This window comes from Vollenhovia emeryi, unplaced genomic scaffold (assembly GCF_000949405.1).
Source record: "Vollenhovia emeryi isolate VEMERY1.0 unplaced genomic scaffold, V.emery_V1.0 DF939190.1, whole genome shotgun sequence".
NCBI lineage: Eukaryota > Metazoa > Arthropoda > Insecta > Hymenoptera > Formicidae > Vollenhovia > Vollenhovia emeryi.
This window is the reverse complement of record NW_011967176.1, coordinates 1,060,427-1,078,142: the sequence shown is the minus strand read 5'-3', so window position 1 is coordinate 1,078,142 and position 17,716 is coordinate 1,060,427. Positions and strand designations below refer to the sequence as shown.

The 17,716-nt window shown below is 44.2% G+C and overlaps 1 protein-coding gene across 2 annotated transcripts in view; it reads left to right on the top strand.

Moving 5' to 3' along the window:
* The window catches only part of LOC105562368, a 32,308-nt gene extending 17,114 nt beyond the window's left edge, over positions 1-15,194 (top strand). The window contains exons 3-12 of one of the 2 annotated variants that reach the window (XM_012013162.1): positions 2,716-2,947; positions 8,185-8,301; positions 8,438-8,610; positions 9,148-9,391; positions 10,078-10,304; positions 10,815-11,036; positions 11,129-11,278; positions 11,612-11,801; positions 12,296-12,553; positions 13,320-15,194. In XM_012013162.1, coding sequence (XP_011868552.1) covers positions 2,716-2,947; positions 8,185-8,301; positions 8,438-8,610; positions 9,148-9,391; positions 10,078-10,304; positions 10,815-11,036; positions 11,129-11,278; positions 11,612-11,801; positions 12,296-12,553; positions 13,320-13,631 — 2,125 coding nt within the window. In that variant the 3' untranslated portion in view covers positions 13,632-15,194. Of the gene's footprint in view, positions 1-2,682; positions 2,948-8,184; positions 8,302-8,437; positions 8,611-9,147; positions 9,392-10,077; positions 10,305-10,814; positions 11,037-11,128; positions 11,279-11,611; positions 11,802-12,295; positions 12,554-13,319 lie in introns of both variants that reach the window. The other variant, XM_012013161.1, reaches the window with a different exon arrangement.
* Positions 15,195-17,716: the final 2,522 nt, after the last annotated feature.

Below are 17,716 nucleotides of genomic sequence, written 5' to 3'. Positions count from 1 at the left end.
ACTAGTACAGTAATCTAATTTATTGAATAAAAAGATTTGCCAGCCTACGTCGTTTCAATTCTTGATTGCATTTCTTTTATCACTGGCGACTTACCATTTCCAAAAATTTTAGGACATTTAATTATTTTTTATATTAAAATGTTATACCCAAGCATTCGAGCATAAGATTTTACCGAAAGAAATAAAGGAGACAAGTTTTCAACAAATATTATTCAATAAAAATATAATGCAAACAACTTTATTGAGGAATCCCTCGCGTCTCTATAAGGGAAAATACTTGAAAAAAAACCCCCGGAAAGAAGTTCAAACTTATATCGCGCCTCTAGCGTGCGGGACAAGCTCCGGCGTGAATAATTTCAAACAGATTACATTTGCGCTATCGGGAAAATTAATCTTGATCTCAGTATGTCAGCGTTATATTAAGAAATCGCGATCGCGAGATTTGATTAAGTGAATATCGCGGTATCGCAAGAAGCGCGCTACATCGTATCGCCTCGAATAATCGCCGTATCCGCCACGTTATTATTGCAATCTGGTTCCCGCTACGGAGAAGCGCATGCATCAAGCAGCGTACATATTCGCGTTAAAGGCTGTCGCGGTCGCGACCGCTTCGAGTTATTGGTGTTTCAATCGCTCGTTCGCCTGTCGCCTGCTTTAACATCTCCCCGTGCAACGCCACGCATGCACGCGTGCGTTTTGCGTGCCTTTTTATGGCCACTGCCTCGCAAAAGTCGTACATACGCGCCTACATGCGTGCGCTACGCGAGGAGTTTCTCGCCGACCTGGCTTTCCTTCGGGTTCTCGTTGCTTTCAAACCTTTTATTATAGTTTCTTCCGTTATGTTAGCACATTTTCTATGCGCGTGCTCTGATTATATCCACTTTTATCGCGTCAATTATTTTATTGGCCCGAAAAGATTGATTGATAATTGACAAAAGATTGACAATTCCTGAAAAATATATCTACTAAAAGCTGCTGTCATAATCCTCTACCATTATTTTTCTCCCTCCGATATCGACAGGACACTCATATGACGAACCGGCAGACGTGGAGAGATAGTTTTCTTTTTTTCTTTAACAATCGCGTTACATTGTTCTATCTTCAACGTCCTTAAAAAAAAAAAGATTCTTTCGAGATTCCCTTCGGAGCTCGTTTGGGATACGACTGACTTGGTAGATTACTGACCGTTCGGCGAAACCGATACTGCTTCTTGTACCCACCTTTTGCAAACCTCCGCGGCTTGATAAAATCACGGCGCGAGAGAGGACGAGTGCGGTAAGAGGCAGGGGAGAGGGGAAAAGGAGAGGAGAGAGGAGCGTGGGCTCCGCTCGCGCGAGTGAATGAACCCGGCAGAAACGAGCGAGAGAGGTGTAACACATTCATTTAAGCGCTACACTAAATTCTCACGGAGCGCGGCGCGCGGACTATCGCGCCTGCGGTGAGATTTTTATTTATTGCAACACGTTGAGCTTAACCGCGAGACGCTAATTGCGACGCGACTCGCGTCGCCGTAATTGCGTCTATTACGCCTGTTACAGCAGTTATCCGGAATTATGGGTCAAGCCCGCGCGAGAGGGAGGGCTTGACGGTGGCGATTGTTGCGGATATGTGGGTTAACGTAATCCATCGACCCGGATTCCTTGCCAACGCCGTCGTGTAACGAGCGACGTTCGCGGTATCAAGGACACGGCGTTACCTCCGAGTGTTCGCTTTTACTCCGTTATCATCGATCCTAGACGTCGCCCGCGGCGATTCGCAATTCCTATCGCGATATCTGCGCGGCGCGTTTTGCACAAAATTCTTATTTTCGCACAATAGCCGGGAAGTTCATCTTCGGGAGGATTTCTGCAAAGTTTGGAACTGCGCGATATTGCAAATTAACTCGCGGGAGAAACTGATACGGCTTGCATGAAAATTGCTATCCGGAGGTTTTCCGCCCGCTAACTCGGAATGCGGGAAGTCCTTGCGTTACACGGGAAATCCCTGCTTCAAGAGCTAAACTAACGGACAATGAGACAGCTTGCATTAAGAAAAGAAAACTAACCAAATTTCGTATTGAGATTCTTTTGCGATCTTTCGAATTAATTCTCTCAAATTCGAAACTTATCAGCGATCTTACAAGCTTCCGTGAAATAGGTGCACCAACTACTGAAACTAAGGGCCATTTTCACCAACGTCGATATTATCTGATAAGAGGGCAGAGAGAGTCGACTAAACCTCCGGCCAACGATCAACCAGAAAATGAAAAGCCGAGCCTTATTGTCTGAGAAGAGACAGAGAATCAATTAACCTTCGGTTAGCAGTTAACCGACGTTTGTGAAACTGGTGCTAACTGCAAGGAGTCTTCTTCAAGCAATTCTATTTCGTAGCGTAAAAGTTAGCCGCGTTATTCTCCCAACGACTTTCGTTCACTTCAAATCAATCTTTCAGTTATCGCTTCGTAAGCTATTTTTACACACACGGACGCGGCAATAAGGATAATTTATTCGAGATCGGGACACGACGAGGGGAGGGGGGGGGAGGAAGGTCGCCATGGGACTCATCTCGTTACTTCCGATAACGTGGAAGAGTTAACGCGTTATCGCTTCTCGATCCCCGCAGCGGGGGCCTCACCGAGCGGTCCTGTGCCCGGTGAACCCTCGCAATCCCCTCAAGAGACCCGTGTGCACGCTTCTGTTGCAGTTACGATAATGTAGACTCGCCTAATTATGCCAGGCACCTGAACGGGCACGGCTCGCCGCCGGCGGCTAACTCGTCCCAGCGCGATGGCATCCACGGCGGCACCGGCGGTGCCTCCTCGCCGTACAATCACAATTATTCGGGGGACGGCAGCTATCAGTACGGCAGGTTCGACGCGAGCGCCCTGCACATCGCCCATGCGCTCAAGCAGACCGAGCTACAGAAGGGCTACAGCAAGGCCCGCGAGAAACCCATCGATTATTATCTGGTGAGTCACTGGTCGCTCGCTCGGCCGCGGTTGATGTAATCGTTCTCGTCATGCTCGTCGCCGTATAAGGACGAGAGTGTTACTATTCCGACACGCGCGTGCCACGCCGCGAGCCGATTGCGTCTAACGCGGCTGTTGCGAACACGCAATTTCCTGGAGAACCGGAAAACCGTTCTCCACCACGGGGATCGCGACTCAGCATCTTCGAACGGAGACACGGCGATACCGCGCGGAGATTGTTACGTCGGGCGCGTACAGCAGTCACGTTCGCTCCGATCGCGCGGCGCGAGGGCACCGGGGCAGCGGGCAGGTCTGCGAAAATATCGTTAATTAATAACGCGAATTAGCAATGATAATTTCGGAGTGCGTATAGGGAAGCGAACAATGGCGATGTGGTAATTGACTTTTTGCGCGCATATGCCGCCCGCTGGTGTTATTAGCTTCTTCCTGAAACGGGGGCAAAGGGGGAAGAGGGGGAGGTGCATTGTGTGCATGAGCGAAAATACGCACAATGGGCTGCCAGCTACTTCCGTGCTTAGTAATAAAATCCAGATCAATGGCATGCGGATACAGCTAGGCTCTTCTTCTGATTTTTCGCGAGATTTGCGTTTGACGCCAAGATCGCCAGAGTGTCCCTTCTTCAATTTGTACAAATATAATTGCGATTGGATAACTTCTCTCTAGACTCAGTTTTTAAAAGACACTGACTGAAAATGAATCTTCATTTAGAATTAAACGATATATGCGATATAAAGACATTCAAACAAACAACAGATAAATTCACCATTCCTGCTAACAAATTCGAGATATTTTCGGTCAAAGTATAATAAAATATTGTATCTCACTACAATCACTGCACATTTGCTGTATTTTTAGATTGGGAAAAACAGCACAGCACGATATAGCGTTAACAAATATCTACCAATCTGTAACTATCGCACGTTACGTCAACAAATTATGCCAACATACTAACGGCTGGTTGTTCCGACCTCTTGGCAAATTAATTAATTAGTTAGTTAAATCATATGTACGTCTTTGTCTTCCCTTTAAATCAGACAAAGATAGACAAATCAGCCAAGATGTCTTTTGAAAACAGAGTCTAGAGAAAAGTTATGCAATCGCAATTTAATTAACATTTGTACAAATTAAAGAGGAGACACTGGCGATCTTGGCGTCAAACGCAAGTCTCGCGAAAAATAGGAAGAAGAGTTGCATCCGCATGCCATTCCTTTAAATCGGACAAAAATAGATGTACAATTTAACTATTGGTTAACTTACCAAGAGGTTGGAAAAACCGGCCCTAAAGAGATAAATACATCGCTTGGTGATCGCGACTAGACAGTGCGAGAGGCAATATCGCGGAGCTCCGAGTTGTGTACGATCGAACTCGAATTTCAACTACCTTCTCCCGGTTTTCGCCCGGCGAGACCGCGAGACTTCCGACCGCGGAGCGCCGAATTTCCGATCGCGGGAGCGCCGATCCGGCATACATACCGCTTCGCCGCGTGACTCCCATACGCGAATAATCGCACGCCAGGCGCGGTGCAGGAATGCGGCGAACCGTCGCGAGAGAACGGACCCCACATGAAAATGAGATTACCGCTTTTCCCATCCGCGCGCCCATCCGGAGTAATAAGGCCGAGCCGCTAGTCGCTCCACTATCGGTCGCGTTTTCTCCCAATGCGCTTTCGCGCGTTCAGATCGCCGCCGCCGTCGCCGTCGATCGACCGATCGATCCTTATTTATATGCAGTTAAACGCCCAGCCTATGTATGGCATTTACGCGTACGAAGGCGGCGTGGGCGCCGCGGCTGACGAGGCAACGATCTCCGGCGTCCTTTCCGACGGCGACAACACGCGCGCGCGCGCGGTAGCGGAATTACCGCGCGGGTTCGTCACGATCGCGAGACAATCGCGATTTCTTTTCCGCGGCGGAATAATCAACGGGCGTGACTTATCCGGTATTTGTTCTGCGGCGTCGTATCGCGGGGGCCTCCTCCTACGCTCGCGCGCGATCGGCGACCAGGTCGAATCGACTCCGGGCCGCTCTGCCCACACGCTCTGCCGAGGGCCAAGATAATTCTTTCGAATAGAATACGCGACGCGACGAGCGAGCCTCCTTCTCGCGCCGCGTATTATGTTTAATTGGCGAAACAGCCCCGGGAATCTCAGGAACGACGGGGACGCGTAACAGATCGCTGCGCGTGACTGTGATCGAACGAGCGCAATTACTCCGATATGTCAGCCTCCGTCGCGAGTCGAGCAAATAAGAGCCACACGATTCAAACTGGTATAGGGATCCAGAATGAGCGCCGGGAATCGTGGCACGCAGACACGCAGACATGCGTTGCTTCTCGATTTTAAGTGGACGCTCGCTTTGTCATTTTTCACGAGAATCGAGAGGGAACCTCGAGACTGCTCGAGGGAGAACCTCAAGACTTCTTGATGATAATGTAAAGCCGAGTTATTAAAATTTAATATGAAAAATTGAAAGTACAGTGGGCCCCTAATGGCATTTGATCACGTGCCATACGCCGACTAGACGCCGTGGAATACACTTGAAAAGGGCCAAAACCCATGGCCGAAACGTTGGGCTACAATAAAGGAAATTTTCCGGTAGCCAGTTGTGTCGGATTATTCAATCTAATTGTTAATCACCGGAGATTCAATATTCCAAATTTTGCTTGAAACATTGAAAGTTGAACTCTCTAAAAGTCAATCAGTGGATTAGCACTGAAAACAGTGAATAGTCACTGATTTGCAGTTATAAGTATACACCACATCCGGAAAAAAAGATTTGGCTTGAACGAGGATACGTTGAAACCACGTTTTTTTAATCCACTAAATTTTTATTTACTAAATACATTTGCCAGATTTGAAGAAATAGATACGAATTGTCTTAGAAATTCCAGTCTCAATCAAATAAAATTTTGGTGAAGGTGAAGAAATCATTTCTTTAAAATTAAATAAACGTCTAGTAAGGTAAAAATTCAAACTTTCGTTTCAAACAAGCTTTTTCTGGGTGCACTTGTGATTTTCTGAAAACCACACTTACAACAGTGACTGTTTTTAGTGATAATCCACTTTTAGAGAGAAGAGATTAGAAACTCGGAGGATTAAATAATTATTTGGCCGCACAAAGTACGATGCACCGAAGCACACGTGAGGACTTCTCGGTGCGAATTAACTTCCCTCGGTTGTCGCCCGCCGTTTTCCTCGGGACGCGAGCACAATGTGCTGCGAGAGGTCGGTGCCGCCGCACGTCGTTGTCGCTCGTGATTATTCAAATCGTTATCACGGAAGAACGCGTACACGTCGTCGTCTTATTTCCCTCGTACGCGAAACCGCCGTGCCGGGTCGGGCCGGGATGTACCGCGCCGCGTGCACGCGAAGGAAGGCTTTACGTCTACAACGGGGAGGCGAACGAGGAGCAGGCGGACGGCGGGTGGGCGGGGGCGGGGAAGCAGAATTATTTCCGCTTGCGGTACTTCTGCACTTGATGGCTAATTAGAGAATCGTTGCCGGGCCGCGTAAAGAGCTGGCGGGGATAGCGCGTGTGTACTCCGGCCGCCCGTCTCTCACGCGCCTTCGCGCGTAAACGCTTAGGGAAAATTAATCCATTAAAGGCCGTTGTCCCATTTCCGGGAATACGCTCTGAACGGCAGATCTCTCGCGGCGAATCAAAGTATCTCCGTGCATCGCGCGAGAAAACTCGGCTCCGCCTCGCGCGCGCGGTTAAAAACGTAAAAAAATTATATTCCGTGGGCGCGCGCGTGACTTCCATCTGTTTCCAGCGTAACGTTGGCTCCCGCCGGAAAGCCTAAAACACGATTAAAGAAAAACAGCCTTGAATTACGTCAGGCTGAACTCTCGAGGTTTACTGGTCATTCCGAAAAACGTCGCGAGCAGGTTTCCCCACGATAAACAGCGCACACATGAAAGTCTTATACATTTGTTTCTTCCGTTTTGCGCTAAATTAGTGAATTCGCCGACCAGGCAAGCATTGAATTTGTTGCCGGCGAAGCTACGTGTATGTAAATGACGTTTAACGAGAAAACCGTGTTCTTTAACGAGTATGCAAAAATTTTCTTTTGCTGCCATTGAGCCTTGAGTCGCGTTTATTCAAATCAGACACGTATTAGGAATAACTATGACTTCGCCGACGTCTTTAATCAATATGTATCAGAGGGAAATTATATAATGCGCTACTCCACTCGAAAACAAACCCGTTAGGATTTTTCATAAAGCAGACCAATTTTCTTGGCGATGGATCTCTCAATCTTTTATTGTGGTAAACCCTTACCTCCCTCTCTCTCTCTCTCTCTCTTCCAAATTAAATTGAAAAAAATTGCACTGAAGAAATCCCGTCACACGACTTCAAAAGAACATATTTGTCTCCCGCAACGACAACATTTCCCCTGCTCATGTTTTCATTGCATTAATATTTCCGGTTGCGACTACGGGCGAAAAGAGTCGCGGGGCGCAACTCGCGTACCATTTTTGAAAAAATACACCGGAAGAGGATTAGTTCACTTTTGTCGACCAGCGGCGGGTTGTCGCTCCCCCGAGGAGACTCTCTTGGAAGCGAATGAAAGCAGAAACGCGACGTGAAAGTAAATTATACAAAAAGTGGAGTACCTACCTCTAAGGCCAGAGCTGCGGGCGTTTTAAGAAATAGAAACGTTTCATTGCGTCCGACCGTATCCGCGAGCCACGTCTTCTTACGACCGGCGGAATGCTTCCTGGCATGTAACGACATTTTAATCCTTAATTAGTAACACGCCGATCGCATGCCATTAGCCTCGCGAAATTACGTAAATTATCGAATACCGAGTTTCCGATATATTTTACTTTACGTAATATAAATTTCATAATACTTTAATGTATTTATATAAATTCATTGTATTGTGTAAATACTTTCTATAAATATATTACTTATTATATATATTATATTATTATATATATATATTATATAATACATTTATTGAAGTCTATTTGTACGAAATATTATTAAATACTAATGTATGAAATTAATGTAAATTCATTTCAATAAATAATAATAATAGACTATATATTTGCTAAACATCGATATCTACATCGTTGTAAAAGAAAATTATATAATAGATATTTTCATATATGCGATATTTTTACGAGACATTTCCGTTGTCGATTAGAAATTAAATGCAACTACGAAAAATTAAGTTCTATATAACCTCTATCTTTGCTGCTTTATCTTAGGATCGCGATGAACAGACGCGCCTCGAGATGAAGCATCGGAAGGAAGAAGATGATTTATACCGGAAGTTTGCGCATCATCGCGAGGAAGAGGACCGGCGAATCCGCGAGGAATTCCGAGTACGTAACGATTGAGGCGGATTCTAACAAAATTGTTGCAATTTCTCTGCGTTTTACACGTTAACTTTTTACACGATTAATCACGAGTAATATACACGTTGATGAAATGTCAATATATTACGCATGATTCGAAAAGGATGAGTGGGAGAAGGAGCTGGAGCAATTGTCGGCGAGATGGGAACGGGAAAAAGGCGGAAGAGTTCGAACCCAGCAATTTCAGCAGGAGAAGGAGGACTTGGAGAAGAACATGACTCTACGCAGGGACAAGAAGAAGGAAAGTCTCACGCGCAAAATGCTGGAGCACGAACGGTATTTATTACGCAATTAACGCGATATTTTGTTTGAGAGAGCAATAGAAATGCCTCATTTTTTTTCCAACGTAAACATTTCACCCGACGAATTTGTTACAAACATCATTTGAACTAGCACATGCGTAGTTAAAGTGGAAGGGCACATAACAAATTTCAAATTTCAAATGCAAAACTAAGTTGAAAAATTGTACACTTTTCATTAACTCGATGTTAACGTGTCGACGTTTGTTATGCACTTGGCACATAAAATAATTTGCGATTTGCGCGCCGTTATATTTATTATATGATGTATCAACGAGACAATCTCGAATGGGATTACGAATATCGATTCCATGCATTTTTCGTTACGGAAGAACGCACGGGAGGAGTTACGCGTGCAACACGTTACGAGCCGCGGTAGCTTCGGCTTTATGTTTTTATCGTTTCTTTTTTCCCTCGGACGATAAACAAGCTCGCGTGCGCTGGCGCTCGCGAACCGGGAAGCCGGGGTTTTCGCGCTCACAAAAGCTCCTCGTTACTCCTGATCAATTTATAGGGCGGCAACCGCCGCGCTGGTGGAGAAACAGAGCTCGGAGATGCTGGAGCTGATCAATGAGGCGAGAAGCGAGTACATGCTACAGGAGAGTTTATACCTTGACGAAGGAGACGGTTATGCCCAGGAAGCGCCGCCTCCGCCTTATCCATCGCGCGCGCCACCCCCGCAGCCGCCAACCCTCGCCAAGTACCATATCTACAATGATCCCCTGGAGTTCGCCGACATGGATCAGATAGCTATTTCGGTAAGACCTCACCGAGGAATTCTTTCAGCGCTGGCTTCCTCGCGCGAGTCTTCCCCCTCGTCGCCGGGACGAGATTTTGCGGCGTACGGTCTATCGCAAATATTCCAAGGGAACTATCGTCTTTCGCGTTATAATATTTTATTTAGTTTGTCGCGCGTTTTGTGCTAATGGACTTAAACTCGAGGAACGCTTTTCAAAATCTAGCCAACATTGATCCCATACAGCACCGACAGATTGCAGAAACATTGTGCAATATCGGAAATCACGAGACTATCAAGTAGCGTTGCTACACTTGTTATTAGGCCGCGTTTGGAATATATGAGAAATAATATAAATTTGAAGAATCTAAACAATATTATAATACGTTACAAATATACTTTGCAAACTTCATAATATTTCTACAAGGTTACTGAAACATTGTCGGCAAAAAAATTACAATTGACTGTCTCTGAATATCTGCAATATTACATTGCAATCTGCGTTGCAATGTTTCTGAAATGTTTCTGAAAGCTTTGGTGCTGTATGGGACATCTCTACTTTCTTTGTTACATCTAATCTCTGGAGATGTTACTCACGTTGGGTTATAACGCATAAGCGATTGAGCCAGGCAACATACATTTAACATTACTTTTGTAAGATTTACTAACCGACGCTAAGCGATTTCAAGTGTCGTGTATTGTTCTTAGGTAGCCCAAGAAGATCAAAAAACGTTCACCGACTTGGTGCGACAGTTGGTGAGCAGATGTGGATCGGATATAGAAAAGGCGAGGACAATATTTCGATGGATCACCGTGAAGAACCTGAACACTATGCAGTTTGACGAGAACTTACGGGGTGACACTCCCATGGGTCTGCTGAGGGGCATCAAGCATGGCACGGAAAGTTACCACGTTTTATTCAAGCGATTATGCAGGTAACCGCACGCTAACGATATTATTATAAAAAATAGACGAACGTATTCAAAATTTCTTCGAGTATTAATGACAGAACGGCAAAAGTTGAAAACCTCATAAAGATATCAAGAATTTACACATGCAACCATTTATATCGCACTGGACAACATAATTTGTTCAAATTTAGAATAAAAAAAACAAGAGACTGCGAGATTTCATTTCTTTAGAAAAGTATACAGATTTAATTAAAAGAATTGCAGAGTGCTTTTCTAAAATAAAAATTGTAAAATGTTATATCACATTGCCGTAATTATTGTATGAAAGCTAGCGTATATAAACTTTTTAATTTTAATAAACTTTGTATTACACAAATCCGTGTAACTCGCGTGGAAGCACGCGGTGCACATTAAAGCGCATAACAAAGTCTATAAAGAGATTAAGGATTAATTATCGAAATGTCCGATATTTACTCGTACGTTTCACCCGTGAAAACTGGCGGCACCTAAATTGCTAAATAACGTTGAACGCAGTTATGCGGGCTTGCACTGCGTGGTCATCAAGGGTTACAGCAAGTCGGCGGGCTATCAGCCGGGCGTTTGCTTCGAGGACAACCGATTCCGGAACAGCTGGAACGCCGTGTACGTGGCAGGTGCATGGCGGTTTGTCCAGTGTAATTGGGGGGCACGACACCTCGTCAATGCCAAAGAGGTTCCCCGTCCTGGCCAGGCGAAAGCTAAGAACGACAGCCTCAGGTACGACATGCCAAAGTCCGCGGTATCGTGATTGCAGCGTTCGCGTGTGCAAATAAAACGATCGATGAGATCACGAGAAACGTTTCACTTAGGTACGAATACGACGATCATTACTTCCTGACGGACCCCCGGGAATTTATATATGAATTCTTCCCCCTGCAAGAGGACTGGCAGTTGCTTAAACAACCGATTTCACTTAAGGATTTCGAGGAATTGCCTTTCGTACGGTCTCTATTCTTCAGGTAAGGCAACATTCCTATGGTCTTCGTTTTTTAAATGCATACGAGATATAAGAGATACACCGGGATCTACATACAAGTTGCTACAATATTTCTCTCTTCACGCAATGAAATTCATTACTCAATGCTACGTGTATTTTAAATTTGGCAAAGGTAGCGACAGCTTCGAAACGTATCGCGTCTTAATAAAGTAAATTCGCCCATTGAAGCTCGCTTAAAGACCGTTAGGACGCGCAATTAAATCGATGGTCTCGCAAGCGTGGCGAGATTGGTCTATTAACAATGACCGTAAGTTGCACAGCGAAAATCCCGTTCGGATAAATTCTGCGTGTACAGGTACGGCCTTTACTTTCCGGATACGAATACGAATGCCGTTATGTATACGGATTCCACCGGCGCTGCGACCGTGAGGATAGCGATGCCGGCGCATATGCAATCATCCCTTATCTTTCATTACAATCTCAAGTTTTACGACAACGACGGCGATGGCTACGACGGTGTGTCGCTCAAGCGTTTTGTCATGCAGGTAAATTGATAGTCTGCGTCTTCTATACTCTCGCCATGATTTATCTCAAGCAGCTTGAATTGCGTTACTTTGATCTTAAAATATATCACCAAAGTTGCGTAGGGCAACGCACGCCTCTAAATTTAATTGTAAAATAAAATATTGACAATTCGTTAACGGGCCCATTTTGTGACTTAAGCCTTTAATTCGAAAATCAAAAAAGAGAAAAGCTTAAATTTAACTTTAATTCGTATAATTACTCAAACATTTATGTACATGTATAAAACGGTTGAAAATTTATTATATATTCCAATGTTATTATTAAATTTTTATTCTCTTATTCTCGCCATTTTTGTATTTGCATTATTCACTGTACTTTATAGCACTGTTAAGTCACACGTTTGGTAAAACACGCGCTTCATATTTTGTTACATTTATAACAAGATAAGACGACAACATGGAACGTTAACGGGTCGATACTCAAGTAAATTTTACGAATTCGAAATTTTTTCTAGTCGGTTGTGGGGAATATAGTTGCGTTCCGAGTTCACGCACCGTGTTCCGGTGCCTTTCTCTTGGACATATTCGCCAATGCGGTAACGCCGAAGGAATACTTGACCGGCGAACCGATGAAATTCAAGAGTGTCTGCAAATTCAAAATCGCCTGTGAAGAACTGCAGACGGTGATGGTACCACTGCCGGATTGCGCGAGTGGCGAATGGGGCCCCACCAAAGCTACCAGACTATTTGGTCTCATACCCATCACTCATCAAGTAAGTGAATTATTGAGTCAACCCATAAATAGTGCGGTATGAAAACAGGGAGCTCGATTTATTCTCCAGCTCAAAACCGACAGACTTTTGTCGCCAGGGAAGTGAAAATTTCAGATCAAGACGGAGGAAAGTTGTGAATAATAGTAAAAAGTATATTTTGGATTAAAAGTAAAATTTTTTGCTTCGTCTCAAAAATATCTCTGAAAAACCCGCACTACTTATGAGACGATCCAATAGTTAAGTCAATCTGTTTGTACAATTAATTCGCGGCAAAAAAAGTCGAAAATATCACCGAAATTATGCAAAGTGATTCGGAAACATATATAAACTTCTATTTTTTATCAAGTTAAATTTTGCTCGAAGTAAAATTGTACAATCATACGCATAAAAATTTAACATTAGAAATTTGTATAAGTTGAATAACATTGGGCCATCTTAGTGTCGATAAAAAGAAAACGACGCAATCGCGCGTTTTCAAAAAATAAAAGGATTAATGCTGATTTTCAAGATGACTGCACAAGATACTTTGAACATTTTCATCGAGCGTGGCAATTTCGTTACACCTTTCGTGTAAGACGATTATAATATTTTCGTTCGCAATCAATTCCACGAAAATAAATTTTCTTCCCGCTCTTTTCTGCCACGTGAGGTATTAAGGTGGAAAAAAAAGCGAAATCCAAGAAGGATCGCCAAGAAAGAGGGATCCTCCGATTTTATCGCGCCTGCCAGGCGGGTGGTTTACAATCGCGCGATCTATTGATTTCAGGAAGCCCTAGTGTTCGCCGGGCGCGAACTGGAGATTCAATTCCGCATGTCGAGGCCGTTGACGGACTTCATGGCGACCCTGCACAAGAACGGCATCGAGGAGAAGCGCCTGTCCAAGTACGTGACGCATTCCATCGCCGACGACGACGTGGTCACTTTCTCCATAAGTTTCCCCGAGGAGGGCCAGTACGGCCTGGACGTATATACCCGGGAATCCACGGCCTCGCCCGTCACTCAGCACGACGTCACCGGTGAGAAGCATCTGCTCACGCACTGCTGCAAATATCTCATCAACTCCAGCAAACGGAATTGACAGTGAAATCGGACGCTCTTGGAAACGTACAGTTTCCATTCGAAAATTTCAACCTGAGCTACGGACGACGATTGACAGCGACGGCCGGGATTCCAGTGCTCGTTAAGACGAACGATAACGCAAATGCACTCATCCCGTGGTGCTTTCGGGGAAATTATTAAAATCAGGAAGACGGATTGAAATATCTTGCAGGCATAATAATCGCACTGTCGCTATACCCATCGCGGCAAAATAACTGTTTCACGATCCGAAAATCTCGCTCGTCATATACCGAGCTCATCTCTAGGGGATAGAGAGTTGATAACATAATCGTATCGGAAGTAGATCGGCCATGAATAATAAATTAACGACGCTTTGTCGCGAACGTCGAGACAGAAAGGGGAAAAGTGGCCGGTCGAGTGAGGACAGTGACGAAGAGGCAATGGTGAAAGCAATGGCGTTTCACGCCATTCTTCAAGGACTATTTTTATGCAATTCCGCTACCTCGAGTCTAACAGTAGGCTTACGACTTGGAGATAATTATTAATGTAAAACTAACTGTGGAATTCTTATTTGACGCGGGAGAGACGTTTTTCGAAGGGCTTCGGGCAGAGCAGAAGATATACCTTCGTATATAAGCGAACGGGTTTAACGCGATTTCCTCAACACCCGGTATGTACGGAACGCGCTTACGGTCGTGCTCCCTTGTATCATCTACCGAGTTAGTACTTCCGTATAATAATTCTCCCCTCCCTCCCCCCCGCGATCACGCTTCTCTTACGCAACGTATCAAATAAATTATTGCGGTCTGCGATTCCGTCGTAACAACTTCATCTCGGAGCTTTACTCTCACCGACAGATTTATATATATATTTATCGCTAATACCACATTATTTTCAGTACTTCTTATTATACACGACCTCGATCGCGGATCCATTAAGCGTGTGGACGCGCGTATAGACCGAATACCGTAAGCAAATATAATATATTTTATGTACGAAAGATGCTTCTGTATATATAATGTACGTATATAAGACAATTGCGACTTGAAAATATCGTTATCCACAAGGAACACGGATTCTGAAGAAGCACTCGTTCACTTTCGTTCAGCCCGCTCTCGGTTTCTTGAAATACACTGTCCTCTCTGTAGAACGGTATTATCTATTTTGCAATTAGACTCGCGCGCCTTCGTTTTGACACATTTTTCAAGTCGCAGTTTTCGAGCTGCACAGGTGCTATACTTTATATATTATCCTTTATAATTATACGCACAATCGAGTAGCAGTCATACAATTATTTTAGTGGTAGGATATATAGTATTCGCACCATCGACTATGCGAGCAAAAACGTCGTTCATAACAGATGAAAAGAAGAAACGGTATATATTTGTTAATCGTGTAATATTAATCTTTCTTGTTGTTAATTAAAATTTTAACCACGAAAGGAACCCCCACATTATTGCCTTATGTAATAGATGTAATTCGAGCTTACGAAGCCTATTTTGTTACGCATTAACATCCATAAATATGTAAATTAATTTTTTATATACTGTAGTTACTTTCAATAAAATTTGATATTCTTGTATAAAGATTTAATAAATTGATTTCCACAAAATAATTTCGATTCATTTCGACAGGCCGATCTGCGCAAATTCCCCTTCCATTATGTCAAGTGTTTTTTTTTAATTACATAATTGTTTTCAAACGTATTACAAGGGGCCACATTCTCGCTTGTAGATGGACATCTAGCGGGTGATCTTATTAAATCGGGCATTTAAAAGAATTAAAGAAAGAATCGTAAACAATAGATTCTATTCGCAAAGCTGCTGTAATTTGTAACGAAGCAACAATCGATTTTGGCCAGAAATTGCCTCGGGCTTTTATGTATAAGCGAAAATAAATTCTACATGATAACAATCCTGAAATATGACTCAATAATCAATAACTCGCTTAATAGCTGAGGCACACCGGCTACTGAACAGTTATAATTCATGTAAATTGCACAATTTATGAGATTTCTATCAATCGATTGATTCTCATTTTGGAAAGCGACTCTTTCCGAACTTTAGCATTGGCATACATTACAATTCCGTAGTCGAAAGTATCTACGGACATGTGTGGTAATCGGCTATTAATAAAAGATTCAGAGGCAACGACCTTCGGCAAACCCGTGATAAATATAAAAACCACCAAAAGTACCATCGACGGATACATTCAGTGACACAGACGGTAGTCGATGCATATCAAATTACTGCTGAGTGGCGTCCGTGCGACCGTAGCTGAACAAAACTTACCGCACTAAAGTTTAACGAAGTGAACGGCATCCGCGTCTTCGGTCGCGCTCTTTTTATTTTTTTTTTCCAAACCGACTCGCGATTTCTCTCCGCGCCCAACCGCTTATTATGAAAACTAATTACCAGGATTCGTGCTGTGCATTAGTTCGGAGATGAATCGTCATTTGAGGCCGAAGATTCTTTATCCGCGTTGCGACGAGTCGTCATCGCTAATTAAATAGCCGGCCCCCGGGTCGCAAACCCGCCCCCCTACCCTCCTCCGACCCCTACACTCCGTCAACTTCCGGAATAGCAGGACGATCCCTCGGAATTGCCGAGACGAGAAAGAAGTTTCCTTATTCCACGATGGTACGTGCGGAAAGAAAGATTTCATCGCGCGGGCGGACCACTTTGTGATTTATAGCCCGCTAACTGCTTATTGTAATTGCAGATGAGGGCATCCATTATTGTTATTATCAGCGTCGGCCGCGGAGACAGGACGCGGGATTTAGAAGCTGCTCTCGCCTTATCGTCGCGCGAAATGGGAATTTCTGTTCGCGGCGGTGGCGCGGCTAGAATTTTTAATGGCACTTACAGTAGAACTTATCGCGTGGGAGAGGGCGGGGGCTTCACGTTTTTATTTTTATTAACATAAAATTACCTCCTTTTCACACTCCTTCTGGATATATAACACGATTTACCATCAATGTCCTTAAGGGACCTCGATCGACGACGATTTATCGTACGCAGAGCACGAGGCCGTAATTATTTTTGCAGCTCCACTTATTTTCCGCGCTGCTGCGCGAAACGCACGTCCGCGCTAAATTTCTCGTGTTAAAAACAAAAAAGATACCCGATTACTCGTCTCATTGCGATACGCTCAAACAATTAAAAGGTTTTGCCAGCCTAGTACCGAAACGTGTTCCCTTTTGCCCTCCAGTTTCCATTGTTCGATGATGGCCGCTCGTTAGTATTTCACGCTCCATACACACGCCACAGAGACGATACGGACTCGAAGTGTTTAACAAGCCTCTTCCTTCGTCCCTTTTTTTCCCTCGCGCTTCCTTCCGTTAGATGCAACGTCTTTATAATTGCTCACCGCAAATGGATGGCCATTAATGTATACGTCTATTTGCCAGTATTCCGGCCGCAACATCTTAATAACCGCCGAGCGCAAACAGCAGTCGTTTGATGTACTCTCTTAAAACTTTTCTTTTCATGCGGCGTCATTTAGTACAGTGTCTTTGAAAATTTGCTTATTAAAAGTATCGAAAGTTTAATTAATGGAGTAAAAGGGAAGATGTTTTTCAGTTATTATAAAGAGCTTTCTTCTAAAGCCTTATATATGCACGAGATACCGATATTACACCGACTAGAAAGGTACATAGCATAATAATTATATTAATGTATATACTCTCTGTAAATATCTCGTAACTTCGAGCGGAGAAATTTTATAGCAAGAGAATCTTCTCTTTCACGTTAAAGTAGCCGGGGTACCAACTTTACATTCTGGGCTTTCTTTCTTCCTTCTTTCTTTTTTTTTTGGTTAAATTTTCGCGCAAACGTCAGACGTGTCACACCGCTATCCCGCGCATGCATCGCATCGGCCCGCTTAAAATACACAGCGCCGTGAAACGTAAAAGCTATTTGCCTTTACGAGTGGACTATTTTTGCCGGGCGCGCCGCGGCGCACGCCCACCGCCGCCGCCGCCTCTAATCTAAGGCGCGAGCATCTATAATGCATGCCGAGGCCGTGAGGGTATTTCTAATCCCACGCAACCCCCTTGTGGGGGCCGCAGATAGAGAGTCGAAATATCGGACGTCGAAGTAGCGA